The sequence below is a fragment of the Pterocles gutturalis genome, unplaced genomic scaffold (genome assembly GCF_000699245.1).
Source record: "Pterocles gutturalis isolate BGI_N339 unplaced genomic scaffold, ASM69924v1 scaffold33262, whole genome shotgun sequence".
Classification (NCBI taxonomy): domain Eukaryota; kingdom Metazoa; phylum Chordata; class Aves; order Pterocliformes; family Pteroclidae; genus Pterocles; species Pterocles gutturalis.
Genome location: NW_010116602.1, coordinates 28,092 through 43,002, shown reverse-complemented (window position 1 = coordinate 43,002; position 14,911 = coordinate 28,092). Strand labels below are relative to the sequence as shown.

Sequence of the window (14,911 nt, the reverse complement as noted above, 5' to 3'; positions counted from 1 at the left end):
GGCCGGAGCTGCCGCCCGGTGCTGAGGGGCTCGGGGGGCCCGGAGCTCGGCCCGGTACCGATCAGGAGCGTCAGAGGGAGATCCCGCTGCTGGTGGAGCTTCGTGGAGTTAGGGGAAGAAAAAGGCCGAAAAAGTGCCGCTTTGTTACCGTTTCCCCACACACCGATGGGCTTATCGCTGAAAGGTCCCATCCCCCGGCCTAGGGCAGTGTTCTCCTGTTCCGTGGTTATTTTATATTTTTTTTGCCATCAGATAGTATTTAATTTGGTCATTTATACACTCACCACTGTTCTGGAACAGTCAGTGTAAAATACCGGGGTGTATCCTTCGTATCTCTCAAGGGAGAACACTTCAACCCCTTGGTATGAAGAAGGCGCAAACCCGAGTGTTCTCTCACAGCTGTTTAAGGCCAGGTGCCTTGGAAAGCATTCCTCTTTCAAAGAGATAACGCTTTAGTTTCTAAAGTTCTTTTGTCTTTATTTCAAAATTGGCGAACTTTTTGGTAATTAATGGTCACTATAATAATTGAAGTTTCAAAGATTTGGGGAAGCAAAGGCATAATACTCAATAGTTCGGTGTTCTTTTGTCTTTCAGAAGTACAAATATAATGTCAGGTGGCTGAAAATTTGCCTATCAAAATGTCAAGTAAGTTTTCAGATTTTTCTTCATTTAACTTGATGAATTATTTTTTTTTCAGCAGAACCTGTTTGTGAGATAATCCTGTTATTCCTCACATTAAAAAGAATTATACGAAACATAGTCACTTCTGACCAAACTCTTGGCCTTAAATCTTGCTGTGGCTGATTTCTGGTGTATTATTTTCATAGTAAATCCAGATATCACAGCTTCTCCTAGATTCTGTTCCACTACATTTTTGCTTACACTCTTTAATTAATGTTCATATAAATGGATTTCATATTCTTCAGTCTTACACCTAAATAAAAGGCTAGCAACATAGCAATGGTGTGGTCTTAAATGTTTTTTTCTCTTGTGTTCCTTGCTTTATGCTCTTCAGTGGCAAAAGGCAGAGTCTTTGAGAGTAGGATTTCCGTCTTGTTGTAAATTGCTTTAAAATGTTTGCCACAGCAGATGCCTTACAAGGAATTTGTTCAAATTTTTGAGAAAAAAAAATTGCTTACATTTGTATCTTAACAGAAAGGCCATCTTACGCCCCACCTCCCACCCCAGCTCCTGCAACCGTAAGTATAGTGATTTTTCTCATTCACACAGAGCTGGTAATACAGCCATTCGTAACTTCCCAGAGCAGTAATTGCGGAGTTGCATCACCTTCCTGTGTTGGAAACATGAGCTAGGTGTGTTTCACATTCAGATGATGTGCACTGTTTAAAATAATCTTCTTTGGGTTTTTTAAGCAGATTGTGAAAGAGAAGCTGAATAAAGTTGTTTCACCTCTAAGGCTAGGCTCTGCAGACACTTAATTTTTTGTGAGCAGTCAGTTGGTCTGAAATGACATTCACAGTGGGTTGCAACAGTACGCTGGAATATTTAAGAACAAACTGATACATTTAATTCTAAAACTTCCCACTCCACTCGCGCCCAAATCATGGGCAGACTGTTTTTTCATGTTTCTGTAGCTAACTGATTTTCAGTGGAATGCAGCAGTCTGCAAACCTCTGTTATATTGGGCAGGAATAATGATGCCAGTTTTCAGATTTCTTTAAACCACTGGTGGTTTGGAGTCTATGGCATGAGAAATGTTTTACTTTCTAGTAAAATGACATGGAATGACACTAAGGAAAACATGAACAGTTTTTTATGTATAAAAAGGTACTGAAACACCAGTACGAAAGGTGCTGAAGTACCAGTATGCTGTGGTCAGGAAAGCGTGTGAAAGGAAATGTGGCTCTTCTGTAGCATTCCCATTTCTTAGTAGCTTGCATTTTAGGAGTAACATATTCACATGGGACAATACAGATCTGTACAGAAGAACAAGCAAAGACACTATAGTGAATTTTTTTACCCAAGAAAATTGGAAAACTGCTATCCAGCAGAGTGTCCCTGATCTCTGCATCGGGATGGAAACTGCAGGATGGGTGTTAGATGAAATGTGATCCTTCACATTTATCATGCCGTGCTTTACATTTAAAGAGGCTTGAAAATTCTATAATGTAAGTTATATTCTTATAAATTTGCACAGATAAAACTTTATTTGCGTAGTTTGCTCAGTGTTCATTTTGCCCACAACTCGATAGGTTTGTGCCAGTATTAAAGGAACACGATGGCATCTGCCCTTACACCTGGATTCCTGCCTTGAGAGCTCTGCGTACCCGTGTGCGATTCCTTTGGGACGTAGCACGGACACAGACGTTGTTAAACGGTTTATATTGCTGTGGTACATTCTTTAGTCAGAAGTCTTCAGAAGGGGACATGAAACAGATTTAAAAACTGCAACTAGTGACCTGTATTTTGAGCATCTTCTGTGTTACTTACATTTTATACAGTCCTTGGGATGATCCTCTGTGCTCTGTTAACACACGTTATAACAGCAGACAGATAACCTTGCTTGTTCTTCCACAGCCAGTTCCAGTTCCTGCAGTCAACCAAGTGCCAGTAGTTCTCGTAACGACAGTCTTACAGCTGAGGTGAAAACTCTCCGTGTCACGCAAGGTAGTTTCCTTGCAACACTTAAATCCTGTCTTGCAGAAATAAAGAATTAAGCAGGCAGAGATTACAGCTGGTAATCAAACTAAACCAAATAGTCACCTGGTTTCATTGAAGAGCTGTAGTTCAGCATATTCAAAACCTGCTGTTACGGTAATACAGAAAACTTCTGTCAAATGGTGTCTTAGTGAATGTGTATGTCACGGTCACAGGCATGCAGATGTCAGCTGCTGTGGTGGAGTTTAAAAAGTTTGGCAATAAAATATTTATTGGAAGGCTGACTGCTAAAGGATAACTTTACTCTTTTAACTACAGTGTGTCTACATATGCTTGAAAATTTCACAGGTTAATGTAGTTCAGCTTCTAGGTGGTTTCTGTTCAGTATTTGTCATACCTTGGTTCTGGGGGCCCTGAACCTCTGTGCAGAATTTCTGTCGCTGTCACCTGGAATGGGTCTGCTCTGCAAAGCGCTGGAAAGGACTGCTGGAGTCTGTGTGGGGTACTGCGGCCAGAGTGCTGCTGAGGAGTGGGACACTGCGGAGACACCTCAGTGTCTGGAGACACCACAGGACATCGTGAATCCTGACGGAACAATAGGACCACTGCAGTCAGGACTTGATCACAATTACTGTTTAGTAGTTGATCCATTTTTTCCCAACTAAATTTGATTGGGAAGTGGGGGATAAAGGAAAAAGGTAGGAGAGAGGTTGATGTAAGATGGGGAATACAGCAAACCTTTGATACTTGCTTGTATGTGGATGTTGGGTAAGAAGGGATTGGAAAGAAACTGTATTCTTTCTACGTTACTGAGACTGAATTGATCCACTTTCAGGAATGGATGAAGATGTGTTCGTTACCTGCTGAAGCTGTCTCAGATTCGATAGTTTGTAATTTCTAACCTGTAGGTTTCATTGCAGTGGTTCCTCAACTCCCGCAGTCTGCAGCCTACCTCCTATCAGAAGGATCTTCTCTCCCAGCTTTCTAATCCCAGTTCCCCAAAATATTTAAATTTTGCAAACCACCAGGAAAATCTTCAGCTAGTGATGCACAGGTGGTGCTTTGAGAGATTTTTTTTTTTCTTTTCCTATTCATTGACAATGTGATATTTGTCAGAAAGGCTGAAGGATGGGGAGAAGAGCAGGCAGGGATTTTCGCTGGTGTAGTGGGTGTTGATACTGGGGGTTCTGCCTGATCACTGTGTGCCTAACCCTTTGGATAGAAGAGTCTGTCTGAACCACTTGGTGGCTTGTGTTGGAAAATTTTACTAGCCACAAGCTGGATTTATAGAATACGTGTTGAAATGAGTTACACACTTAATAGAGGTAATCCGCCAATTGCAGACAGAAATTTGTAGTGACACTTGCTTAAAAATCCTGTTTCCTTAACAGGTTTATACTGGAGTAAGATTTGTGTGTTGAAGGTATCAACTGCTACACCTCATTTGCTTGTTAAATTCTGGTTGCTTTTGCATGCCATATTGCAGTTCATTTTCATTTCTGTGTTTTCCTCGTTTGGGCTCATTTCTCATTCGTGTTTTTGTCTCATTTGTTTCCATCAGCAAATGCCCAGCACACCAGGGTTTGTGGGATACAATCCATACAGCCATCTGGCCTACAACAACTACAGGCTGGGAGGGAACCCGGGCACCAACAGCCGGGTCACGGTAGGAGAATCAACTATTACATCATCCGGCAAACAACAGGAATTGACCAGAAATGGCTTTAGAGTTAGGTTCTTCTGAATCCTGGCTGCTGCCACGTTATAAAAACAAACAATTACCTCTGATTCTTACTCCCCACCCCTACCCCTTCCCTTTCACTCTGAAACCTTTTGCAGGAAAATGGACTTCTGCTCAGCAGAGGAGAAAATGTGGTAAATGCGTGTGATGCAGAACTCCAGAAAGACTGACCTTGTGGTCTTCAGTGACCGCTGCGTGCTCAGGGAAAGTTCTACAGCGTGGGCACAAATTCCTGGAGGGAGGGAGCTGCTCATTTTATTGAGGTTTATAGGCACAAAAATAGGGACGAACATTTTGCAAAATGGAGATTGTTGATAGTAGTTGCAGCATATTGAGCCATGCAAGAGGTGCAAGCCTTTATTTTTCTTTCCAGTCTTAGTCTGGTAATAACTGCAAAGCCCCAAGTTCAGACATTATTTTTTTCAACAAAAGCATGATGATAATAAACTAGAATCCTTTCAGATCTTATGTGCTTTGTCAGTGTGTGGAAAATGGATGTTACATTCATTTTTCATGGAGTAAACGAAGTGAGATGCAGTCAAGTGATGAGAGAGGCGATGGCTTCTTTCAAATAGAGACAAAGTCTTGAGCATTGGGTGCAGCTAGGGAACAAAACTAGACTGTGGAAGTGTAATGTTTTCAGAACTAACCCAACAGAAATAGAGTAAATCCCTGATTTTTAAAGTTTTCATAATTCTCATAATTTTAAGGTTTTTCGTGTAAAACTTCCTGTCTCAAAACATCTGATTAGTTTGGAACATGATATCAGAGATTGCTCAAGGAACAAATACATGGTGCTTTTAACGAAGTGTGCTCTTCTTATGCCTCTGATATAAACCTTCTTTCAAACTTCATGTATGAAGTTCATCTGGTTTGTTAAAATGTTTACAGAAAAGACCTTCCCCATACAAGCTGGAACTTGACAGAATGTACTGTCTGAACATCCCCTTTTTTCCCTTATACAAGAATAAGTCAGGTTTTGTCTGAGAACTCTCATTGTTTCTCTATGTCATAAGCATACACAGCCTCCTCTGCCATGCATATATCAATATATGTATGGTGTCTTTAAATTCCTGTTAATTTAAAAGCATTGAACAATTTCCGTTAATGTTTTTCAAACCCATCTGTATGTGTATACGTGTATACATTTTGGTAATGCATATACCTCATGTACATTATTTATATCTGTACACAACTCTGTATGCATTGTTCCATAGAGCTCCATAAATTCAGCAAAACAAAAAAAAAAAGAGCAAAAATTTGAAAGCTGAATACTGAACGAGAGCCTTCCTGGCCAGATCCAAGTCTTTGCTTATCTATGGCCGTAGTCCTGAAAAATCTTGAAACAGCTTTATATTTTAATGAAAATGCTCCCACTTAGTACAGTTTATAATGGAACTGCTCGCATGTGTACGTGCTGAAGAGCGGAGGTTTTCAGAACCTGCAGCTGACAGGGACTGTCCCGTTCCTGGACGGTGTTCTGTAGGTTGAGGGGACAAGAGGGGATGCAGCAACTTGCAACTGACAGCACTTAGCTGCAAATTTGTTGCTAAAATGATTTAAAAATGAAAATATGTCTCAATAACTTCTTGATCGTGAACTTTCTCCTCGTCTTTTTCCACCTGTACAGTAGCCACAGTACATTGTCAAAACGGGTTCAATAAGTTGCTCATCAGAAGCAGCCTGCTGGGAGTGGTGTTTCCATGTAGATTTCTAAGCTGAGTGTTTCTATTTTAAGCCTATGGAGCCCTTTTGAAGATTTATCTAGTTACTACTCTGTAAACTTACAGATAAAAGGACAAACTTAAACTGGAAAGATCTGACTGTGAGGCCCAGCTGCAGTTAGTACCCGTTCACCGTTGGGATGGTTTTTTTGCCGATGCTCTTGCTTCTCTCGGCGGGGAGGCTGCAGGGGGTGTAGTTTGGCTGTGTTAACTGCACAGGAATGAGTGTTTTCCAACACTAGTGTACATGGAATCTCTCCAGCAATCCCATTAACAAATGGATTTATTCGGTTCTTTTATAGGCTTCCTCGGGTATTACCATTCCAAAGCCCCCCAAACCCCCAGACAAGCCCCTGATGCCCTACATGAGGTACAGCCGGAAGGTGGGTATACGGTGTCAAACAAGTAATAATAAAAGTTAGTGTTCGTATGTGCTAACAATTAATTGCTATTATCTTAGTTTCAGCTTCTAAACTTTGACTTCTAACAGCCTGCACATTCTCGTAAGGGAATTGTAAAGTACAGACGCGTTGCCCGTCAGAATAAAGGCAGCACTAGTCTGTTCATGCAGTTGCCAATTTCTGGGGGGAAAAGTTTTCTCTAAAATGATAATTACTACCACTGTCTCTGCTGACAAGGATCCACCCTGCCACATTCAGAAGTGCCTGTGACTTACTGAGAGAACTTTTTTATATCAAGGAAGTATTCCTTGCGGTATACTGGGCTTGGTACAGTGCTGTAGCTGGACTGAAGAGTAGCAATGAGTGGACTTTGCATGTTCTCCTTCGCCAACCTAGCCCGTGGCAACGTTTACTTCGCTGTTCTGTGAACTGTTTGACAGAAAGTAGGAGAGAGACTCTTGTGGAGTCTGAAACCTTATGGGGCATGGGGAGGGCATGTCAGCCTGTCTGAAGCGGGTGAGCCAGAAGGAAATTCTTCCGCTTCTGGTAAAGTATCTTTACCAGCATGTCTATCTTAGGCAAAAAACCATCAACAAAAAAAAAAAAAGTCAAGTGGCGCAGCAAGAAATAACACTGGCAGCTCTCTCCTTTTTTATTTTTTTTCTCCCCCTGTAAAGTTAGAAACTTTTTTGGTGGAGTCAGAACTTGTTGGAACTCAGATTGATCAGCAAGACTGAAAAATATTTTGAAATGTTACATTCTGATCTGAAAAGCTCAGTGCTCTTTATCGTAATCTACTGCTGGATGTGTTTACTCAGTAGCATTTTTTTTTCCCAGAGATGCAGCGATGTGCATTTAAGAAGAGAATTAAGAGGGTTAAAGGCAATATTCTCATGAAACCAAAGCCATTTCAGCAATTGCCTGTTTCAGTAGATGGCTTCCTACTGACTTCCTGCCCCAGAAAATAATCGAGATAGTTTAGCCAGACTCGTTCCTAACTTAATCCTGTTTTTCATGGTGATTCCAGAAAGAACACTGAGATGACAATATAAAATGTTTAATTTGGAAGTATTTAGATATCATTAGTAAAGCTCCAGCTGTTTCTGTTAAGGTCTGGGACCAAGTGAAGGCGTCCAATCCTGATTTGAAGTTATGGGAAATTGGCAAGATTATTGGAGGAATGTGGCGAGATCTCACTGATGAAGAGAAGCAAGAGTATTTGAATGAATATGAAGCTGAAAAGGTAAATGGAAGAAATCTGGGATGTTTATTACAGCTGATTCTTCTAGGAACTGGTCTGAGAAGAAAAATTCATCTTGCCCATGCAGTGGTGTATGAGGCGTTCACGAGACCCCTGTATGTAACTTAAATGGAAGTATGTCCTGACACGTCTTTTAGGTTTTTTTTAAAATAACTGTACTTCAACTGTGACTGGTCAGTTTTTAGACCTAATTCAAAGTGAAGTATTTATAGTTGAGTGTCGATTTTAACTGTTTAATGAATGGATTGGATTGTACAACATCAGTATTGAAAAGATTGTCTCAACACCAAAATCCTCTTTCAAAAGTGGTGCTCTGCAACTACTGCTGTTGTCATGAACGTGTTCGTAAAAGACTTCCAGTCACGTAGGGTTTGGTTTTCATGGCGTAACTCCATGCTATGGCATAGTGTTCTGGTTCTTATTAGAAAAATGCTACCGCTTCTGGGGTTTTCCTGTGGGTTTGTTTTGTTCTTATTGATCTTCGTGACAAAAGGTGACAGCTACCTCACGTGGCTGGGTCGGTAAGTGTTGAGGACCGTTCCAAGACTGTTTCTGTGCTCCTGAGGTACAAAGAGAACATTGTCCAGCTGCTGGGTTGTGCTTAACGCTGGCAGACATCTGAGGCTGTGTATAACCTGCTCAAATCTAAGCTGTTTTTATTCCAAATCACTAGAGAAGTACTTCAAAGCCGGATGGTCTTAGTTGAAAAAAAAAAAGAAAAATTCTATTATTTTTTAACTTGGTGATGATGTTTAGATTGTAAGCTCCTTGGGGCAGGGGCCATGGTGTCTGCATTTTTACAGTGCCTAGGTAGAAGGATTCCAGTCCTAATCCTAAAGAAAACAAGATGTTTAGTTACTTTTAACAGTATTGCAGATTATCTAATTTTTCATTGGAAATATCTCAAATCACTGTACAAAATCTAGACTTGGCAAATTTTAAAAGTGTGATTAAAGAAAGCAAAGGGGAGAAATAATTCAAAGAAGGTGAAGAAAGCAATACAGTCCCGCTGCCAGGAGGAGACACCAGCCTGGCTGCAGCATTCTGTATCATCCCAGTGCAGGGATGGATCAAAGAATGGCAAAGTCGTAAGTTATTTTGAAAACTGGTTCATGACATACTGGAATAAGGAAAGAGAAGAAAGCAGAATCAAAGATCTAGTTAGAACTCCAGTGAATTACTGAGAATAATTTAACTCAGTTTATTTTAATCTCATCAGAGTTTGTCTGATCATAAGTGCCTTGTTCTGAGGTGTTTGATTTTTGAATCTCAAAAACCAAAGCTATCGTAAGACTTCTCAGGTATTACAACTGAAATGTACCTACAAGTTTTTAAAAGATGAATGACTGTGGAAGAAGTTCTAATTTGTAAAAAGAAAGACAGAGAATATGGCCGTTTGTGTATCGGCCAGATGATTCAAAGTAGCTTTGTCTGTGCAACTGCCGTTTCCGTTACACGGACAACAGTTATGTCACGTCTGCAATCGTCCAATGGTGCAATCAAACGATATTGGTCACATTTCAGATAGAGTACAATGAATCCATGAAGGCCTACCATAACTCTCCTGCGTACCTTGCCTACATCAACGCAAAAAGTCGTGCCGAGGCTGCATTGGAAGAAGAAAGCCGACAAAGGCAGTCGCGCATGGAGAAGGGTGAACCGTACATGAGCATCCAGCCAGCAGAAGATCCCGATGGTAAGCAGAAAGGAGTCTGTACGCACCGTCCGGTGAAAGAGTCTCGTTTCAGGACCAGCAGTGTAGAGAAATGGATGCCAGATGCGGAAAACTGCCAGTGTGCAACTTCCACAATGCTTAACCTGACTTCCTTTCGATTTTGGTACCTTTGATACTGATTTTCGTTACCAGGTTTAATTCATGCAGCTAACAGCCGACTTTGTCTTGTTTCCGAGAGCTAAGGTGACAAGCCAGTGGCAAAAGTTAAGCCAACCTTTAATGATGTGTGAAGTGATGCTCACAGTTCAAAACACATAAGTCTGCTTAAAGCTCTGTAATGGCTTTAACAGATGTGTTCTCAAAGGCTTAGGTGCCTGATTTAATCCCGCGTGAATGGAATTCTGTGCTTTATTACCAGAAGTACATAATTCTGACAGGCAGAGTTCTGGTGCGATTCAGAGCACCTGAACTTCGAATGTGTTCAAGAACTGTCATTTGAGATTGTTTAGAAAGTAAGTTACCCTTGCTGTTGACAAGTTGATGAGAAAATTCTGAAAGTTTATTTGACTGCAAGGAAATGCACTCCACCCAAGTGGGAAAACTCAGACTCATGCACCTAGTGTCTGCTTTTGAATTCATGACCAACTACTTGTTGAAACCTGAGGGTGAAGAATGCAGTCAGCCAGTTACACCCTTTTTTTTTCCTTCCCCCTTGTAAAAGCACACCCTTGAGTTAAGCTCATGACCAACAGCACTTTCCCCAGTCTGAGGTAACTGCAAGATCTCTGTAAATACATTTCGTGTTCTGGTAGCTGGCATTCTGGGGCTTCAGACTCTGCTCTGTGCTCCCTGGGCCCAGCAAATGCTCCCAGAACCAGCTGCCCTGGGCCCTGCTTGCGTCTGTTTACATCTGGGACAAAACAGCACGTCATGTTCTGTGACAAATGTTGCTTCTGTCTGATCTTGCATGTCACTAGGATCAAGAAGATTTAGCATAAAAGGAATCTATAAGAGGACAAAGGCAGAACTTTAAGGAGACCAGTCTGCTTTGTACTTCTCTGTCTCTTGCAAATCTATTGTCTTCCCACTGTTTCTGTGTTTGCTTCATCTGATCAGATGCCTCAATGAGAAACTGAACATAACCCTTAGAAATAAAGCAGACAGAATCTTTTGTTAAGCTAGTTACCTTCTTCAGTAAAATTTCCTGGCATGGTGTGTTAGGATTCTTCTTAAGATTTCTGGGAGTAGTTGGAGACTAATCTCCATTAGGAAGACTTGATGTAAAATAAATTCAACTCCTGGACTTCTCTACGTGACATCATTCTGGAAGATAATTCGTACTTGCTGCTTAACATTTTAATATTCAACCAAGTATGAATTATACAGCGGTTTCTTCCAAGTTTTTTTCCCACCAATACTAATTATTGTGCTTTAAATTCTAATTTGCTGGACTTGAATTTTTTTGAGTCTGTTTTGTTCTAGATACCCAGAACTGCAGACTGGGGTTTGATTTTTCTTATTTTCAAAGGCTTTGCCTGCTTTCCTTGAAATATAGAAGGTCAGCGTAGGAAGGCTTCTGTCTTCTATGGGCTGGAAGCTTTTGGGTGCTGCTGGATACAGGAAAACACGTTTCGTTCTGCATTGCAGCATCAAACTGAATTTTACTTTTAAAATGAGTACCTAGTACAATCCATAATGCTGTAGTTCATGTTCAGGTCTGTAACTAGATTAAAATTGTCAAAGTTCAGTATCTTGCCATAAATTGGAAGTTCTTTTAATTTGATTTAATTTCCCTGCAAGAAGCTTATAAGAGACCAGCACTTGGCCTGTCTGCTTGTGTGCTTTTTCTCCTGAAGCCTGTTATTTTTTTCAGTAACTGTTCTTTAGGGAACTGCATTTACTAAAAATCCACTTATTACTTTACTATGAATTTTCAGTGATGAGTAACCGTGTATTAGTGCTTCGTGCTGGTGTTAGGGGTTTTATTTTGGTTTTAATCAATGGTAATGTGGGTACAGCATTGTTAGTCTTGGTACTTATTTTTTTGAATTAAAGCAGTTGCACTTAAAACTCATTTCAGATTATGACGATGGATTTTCTATGAAGCACACGGCCACAGCTCGTTTCCAAAGAAACCATCGTCTCATCAGTGAGATACTGAGTGAAAGCGTGGTGCCCGATGTCCGCTCTGTTGTCACTACAGCTAGAATGCAAGTTCTTAAACGCCAGGTTCAATCTTTAATGGTTCACCAGGTAAAGATAAATAAGGGGGCAGTTAACACATCATGGTGTTGGGCTGTACTCCAAGTCTCAGATCGTTGGATCACCTACATGACTATTCTTGTTGGCTGTCAAATGTTCTGTACGCTTGAATAGCTAATCTCTGGGTTTTCTGGGGAATTGCAAGGCGTGAGACTTCACCTTCTGTGTGGCTTCGTTATTAGCAGAAATCAGTTAAGCTGTATTTTGTTCTGCAGGATAGCTCAAGTATTAATTCCACAGCTCTTCACTATTCCACATAACCGGGCTGTATGCAGTGTAAGTCTCCTGTTTCACAGGTGCTGGTAGAGCTGTGGCTTTCAGGTAGTTTATGACCCATAATCTTGTTTGTAACAATCCTTTATTACAGTAAATCCACCCTATTGTAACGTCTTTTCATGGAAAGTTAAATGCATCCACGGAAATGTCCACCTTGCACGTTTCACCCAGCTTTGGCTGGACAGACGCCTGTGTTTTCCCAACAAGCAGGTTAACAAACTGTCAGTATAGTCCCTGTACATGCAGGTGAAGAAAACAGAGAGACCAGAATGACACTGAGATTTATTGGGGGTTTTTTTAATTAACGAAAGAAGATTCAGGGGGTGGAGAGGGGTGGTGTCCCTTCTTTCCTTGGATTTGTGGTCTGTCCGCATTAGAGAATGTAACTGATGTGTTCTGTGTGTGTATGTACCTGTGGGGTAGAGAATATGAAAGGAAATGTGTAATGTTATGCTGGAAGATTCAGCTCCAGTACGTACTGGTTTTCATTTTCAGTATGTGCAGCCAGTCCTGAATTACTGCACAGACCCTTTTATTGTTCATACTTTTCACTCTGAACTTGGCCATTGGGTGTTAGATCAAGGAAGGCGTAAGGATGTTTATATGTTATATGGATTTATTTTTAAACATTGGTCTAGATATTTTTGTACATAGCTGTAAACTTTGTCCAGTTCAGATGACTGCATAGTAAGGTTCTTACAATTTATTTCATTTCCAGCGTAAACTAGAAGCTGAGCTTCTGCAAATTTAAGAGCGTCACCAGGAAAAGAAGAGGAAGTTCTTGGAAAGCACAGAGTCCTTTAACAATGAGCTTAAAAGGGTACAGCTCTCACTTTTCTCCCCTTACCCTGAGTGATCTGCTCCGTTACCCATTTGTACAACTGCTCTGCCTGCTTCTGTTCCGTTCTGGATCCAGTTGTGTGTAATGACCCAGCTGGGGACTGCAGTGTCCTCTGTGTGGGTGGCAGAAGGATGCAGCATTTGTATTTCCTGCTCCTTCAGTGACCTGCAGTGGTGACACTCAGCCAGTGCAGTTGAAAAGCGCCTTCCGGCTGGTTGAGTTCCCTGGAGAGCAGCTCAGGGAAGGTGGCCTAAAGCCGCTGGAGAACATCCTGCTCTGTCCGTGGCTGCACTCAAATAACAAGCTTTAGGTTGTTTATTTATCCCCCCCCCTTTTTTTTTTAATATGCTTCTGTCTCCCTGCCTTGTTACTGAAGCTTTTAATATAAACTTTGTCAAACCAAAAGACTTATGCTGCATGTAGAAATACTGAACTCCTAACTGGGTTTTACTGGTTTGTTTTTCAATTAACTGGGGTAGTAAAGAGCTTTCCTTTGTTTTTTAATTGGTAGTTATGCAGTTTGAAGGTGGAAGTGGACATGGAAAAAATTGCAGCTGAAATTGCTCAAGCTGAGGAACAGGCTCGCAAGAGGCAGGAGGAAAGGGAAAAAGAAGCAGCCGAGCAAGCTGAACGCAGTCAGAATAACATAGCAGCTGAGGAGGAACAGGCAGCTAACAAGATAGAGGAGAAGAAAGAAGAGGAGAGTGCTCCGATGGAGACAGGTAACTGTGTTTGACATCCAGCATCAGAATCCTCAGAGGATCAGCGCTGCAGGATCTCTGTAGAGGCTCAGCTTAGCCAGGAGCAGTGCCCTGTACTACTCTTAGTAGAAAGAAAGGCTCAAGAACACCCTTCAGAGTAGTTCAGTTCATCTTGGTGAACACAGGTGTTTGCTTTCTTCTCATGAACCTGCCCCTTGTAGAAAGGGGAGAGGATAACACAGCACAAAGCCATCCGCAATGCTTTGTGTGTAATGTACCCAAGGGAAAAAAAAGCTTTCTCAGCCTGACTCACCTTTTAGACACTGGCTAGCTGGGAGCAACTGGGAGCGTTCCCTTGTCCCATTGTCAACATCTAGCGAGGGTGACAGAACCGCGGTTCTTTCCGTGCTGCTCTGCCAGGCTGATCTGCAGGCTTTGTGTTCTGCACAGTGACATTAGAGAACACCAGCGTGTACTGGAGACAATCAGTGGCTGATACCTGAGTCGCTGCTGTACCAGCACAAGCATAAGGGAAAGGGGACCAAGGAGGTAAAATTCTAGCGCTGCTGGTTTAAGAAGGCACGTTGCTTTCTTGTGGCTAGACTCCTGGGGTCAGGCAGCTGCAGGTGGCTTTCAGGACACCGTGTGGCAGGTCCTTGTCCATCCTAAGCACTGAGGTCCTCAGAGCCGTACCTGCTACTGCATGTTCTAAGTGACAGAAATAACTGCTGTGGAGTACTCAGATTTATTACAAGATTCTGTTTCTTAAATTCTAATTGAACAACCTAAATAAATGTATTGGCATGTAAATGACACTGAGAAATACCTTATTACAGAAGAGCCTCACCCAGAAGAGAGCACAGAAAACCAGCAGAACGGTGAGGAAGGAACATCCACCCCAGATGATAAGGAGAGTGGCCAAGAAGGGGTTGACAGCACTGCAGAGGAGGGAACCAGCGACAGCAACACTGGTTCGGAGAGCAACAGCGCGACAGTGGAAGAGCCTCCCGCAGACCCTATTGCTGAGGATAGCGAGAAGAAAGAATAAACATTGACTCATTTCATGTGTCTCTTTTTAATGAAGTACTGTTTTGATTTCAGAATGTGCTACGCGGCTTTGGTATCTTCCTTGCCTGTATCACTTGTCTCCAGAGGATACGGGGTTTTAATAACACCAGATAATCAGCATAGTAACTGAAAGAGGCCTGTGGGGCAAAGGTATCTTACAGCAGACAGGAAAGAAAACCTCACGTGTCTAAACACAGCTGTACAATATGGAGAGGTACTTCCTGGTGCTTGGGATTTCTCCCCTAGCAAGAGAGCATTGGGTTTGGGTTTTATAGTGGACATCAGGCCGCCTCCCTTTCTTCCCATTCCATCGGCACAGTGCAGACGTCTTTCTCAGAGGCC

General features: G+C 41.8%; 1 protein-coding gene across 1 annotated transcript; it reads left to right on the top strand.

The window, feature by feature from the left end:
- The first annotated feature begins 1,154 nt into the window (after window positions 1-1,154).
- On the top strand, window positions 1,155-14,549 carry SMARCE1 (SWI/SNF related, matrix associated, actin dependent regulator of chromatin, subfamily e, member 1). Its single transcript, XM_010075557.1, is given in 9 exon segments — window positions 1,155-1,199; window positions 4,181-4,285; window positions 6,387-6,467; window positions 7,597-7,728; window positions 9,271-9,442; window positions 11,502-11,674; window positions 12,678-12,779; window positions 13,312-13,522; window positions 14,338-14,549. Coding segments are annotated over 8 exon segments (1,185 nt in total). The 5' UTR covers window positions 1,155-1,199; window positions 4,181-4,183.
- Window positions 14,550-14,911: the final 362 nt, after the last annotated feature.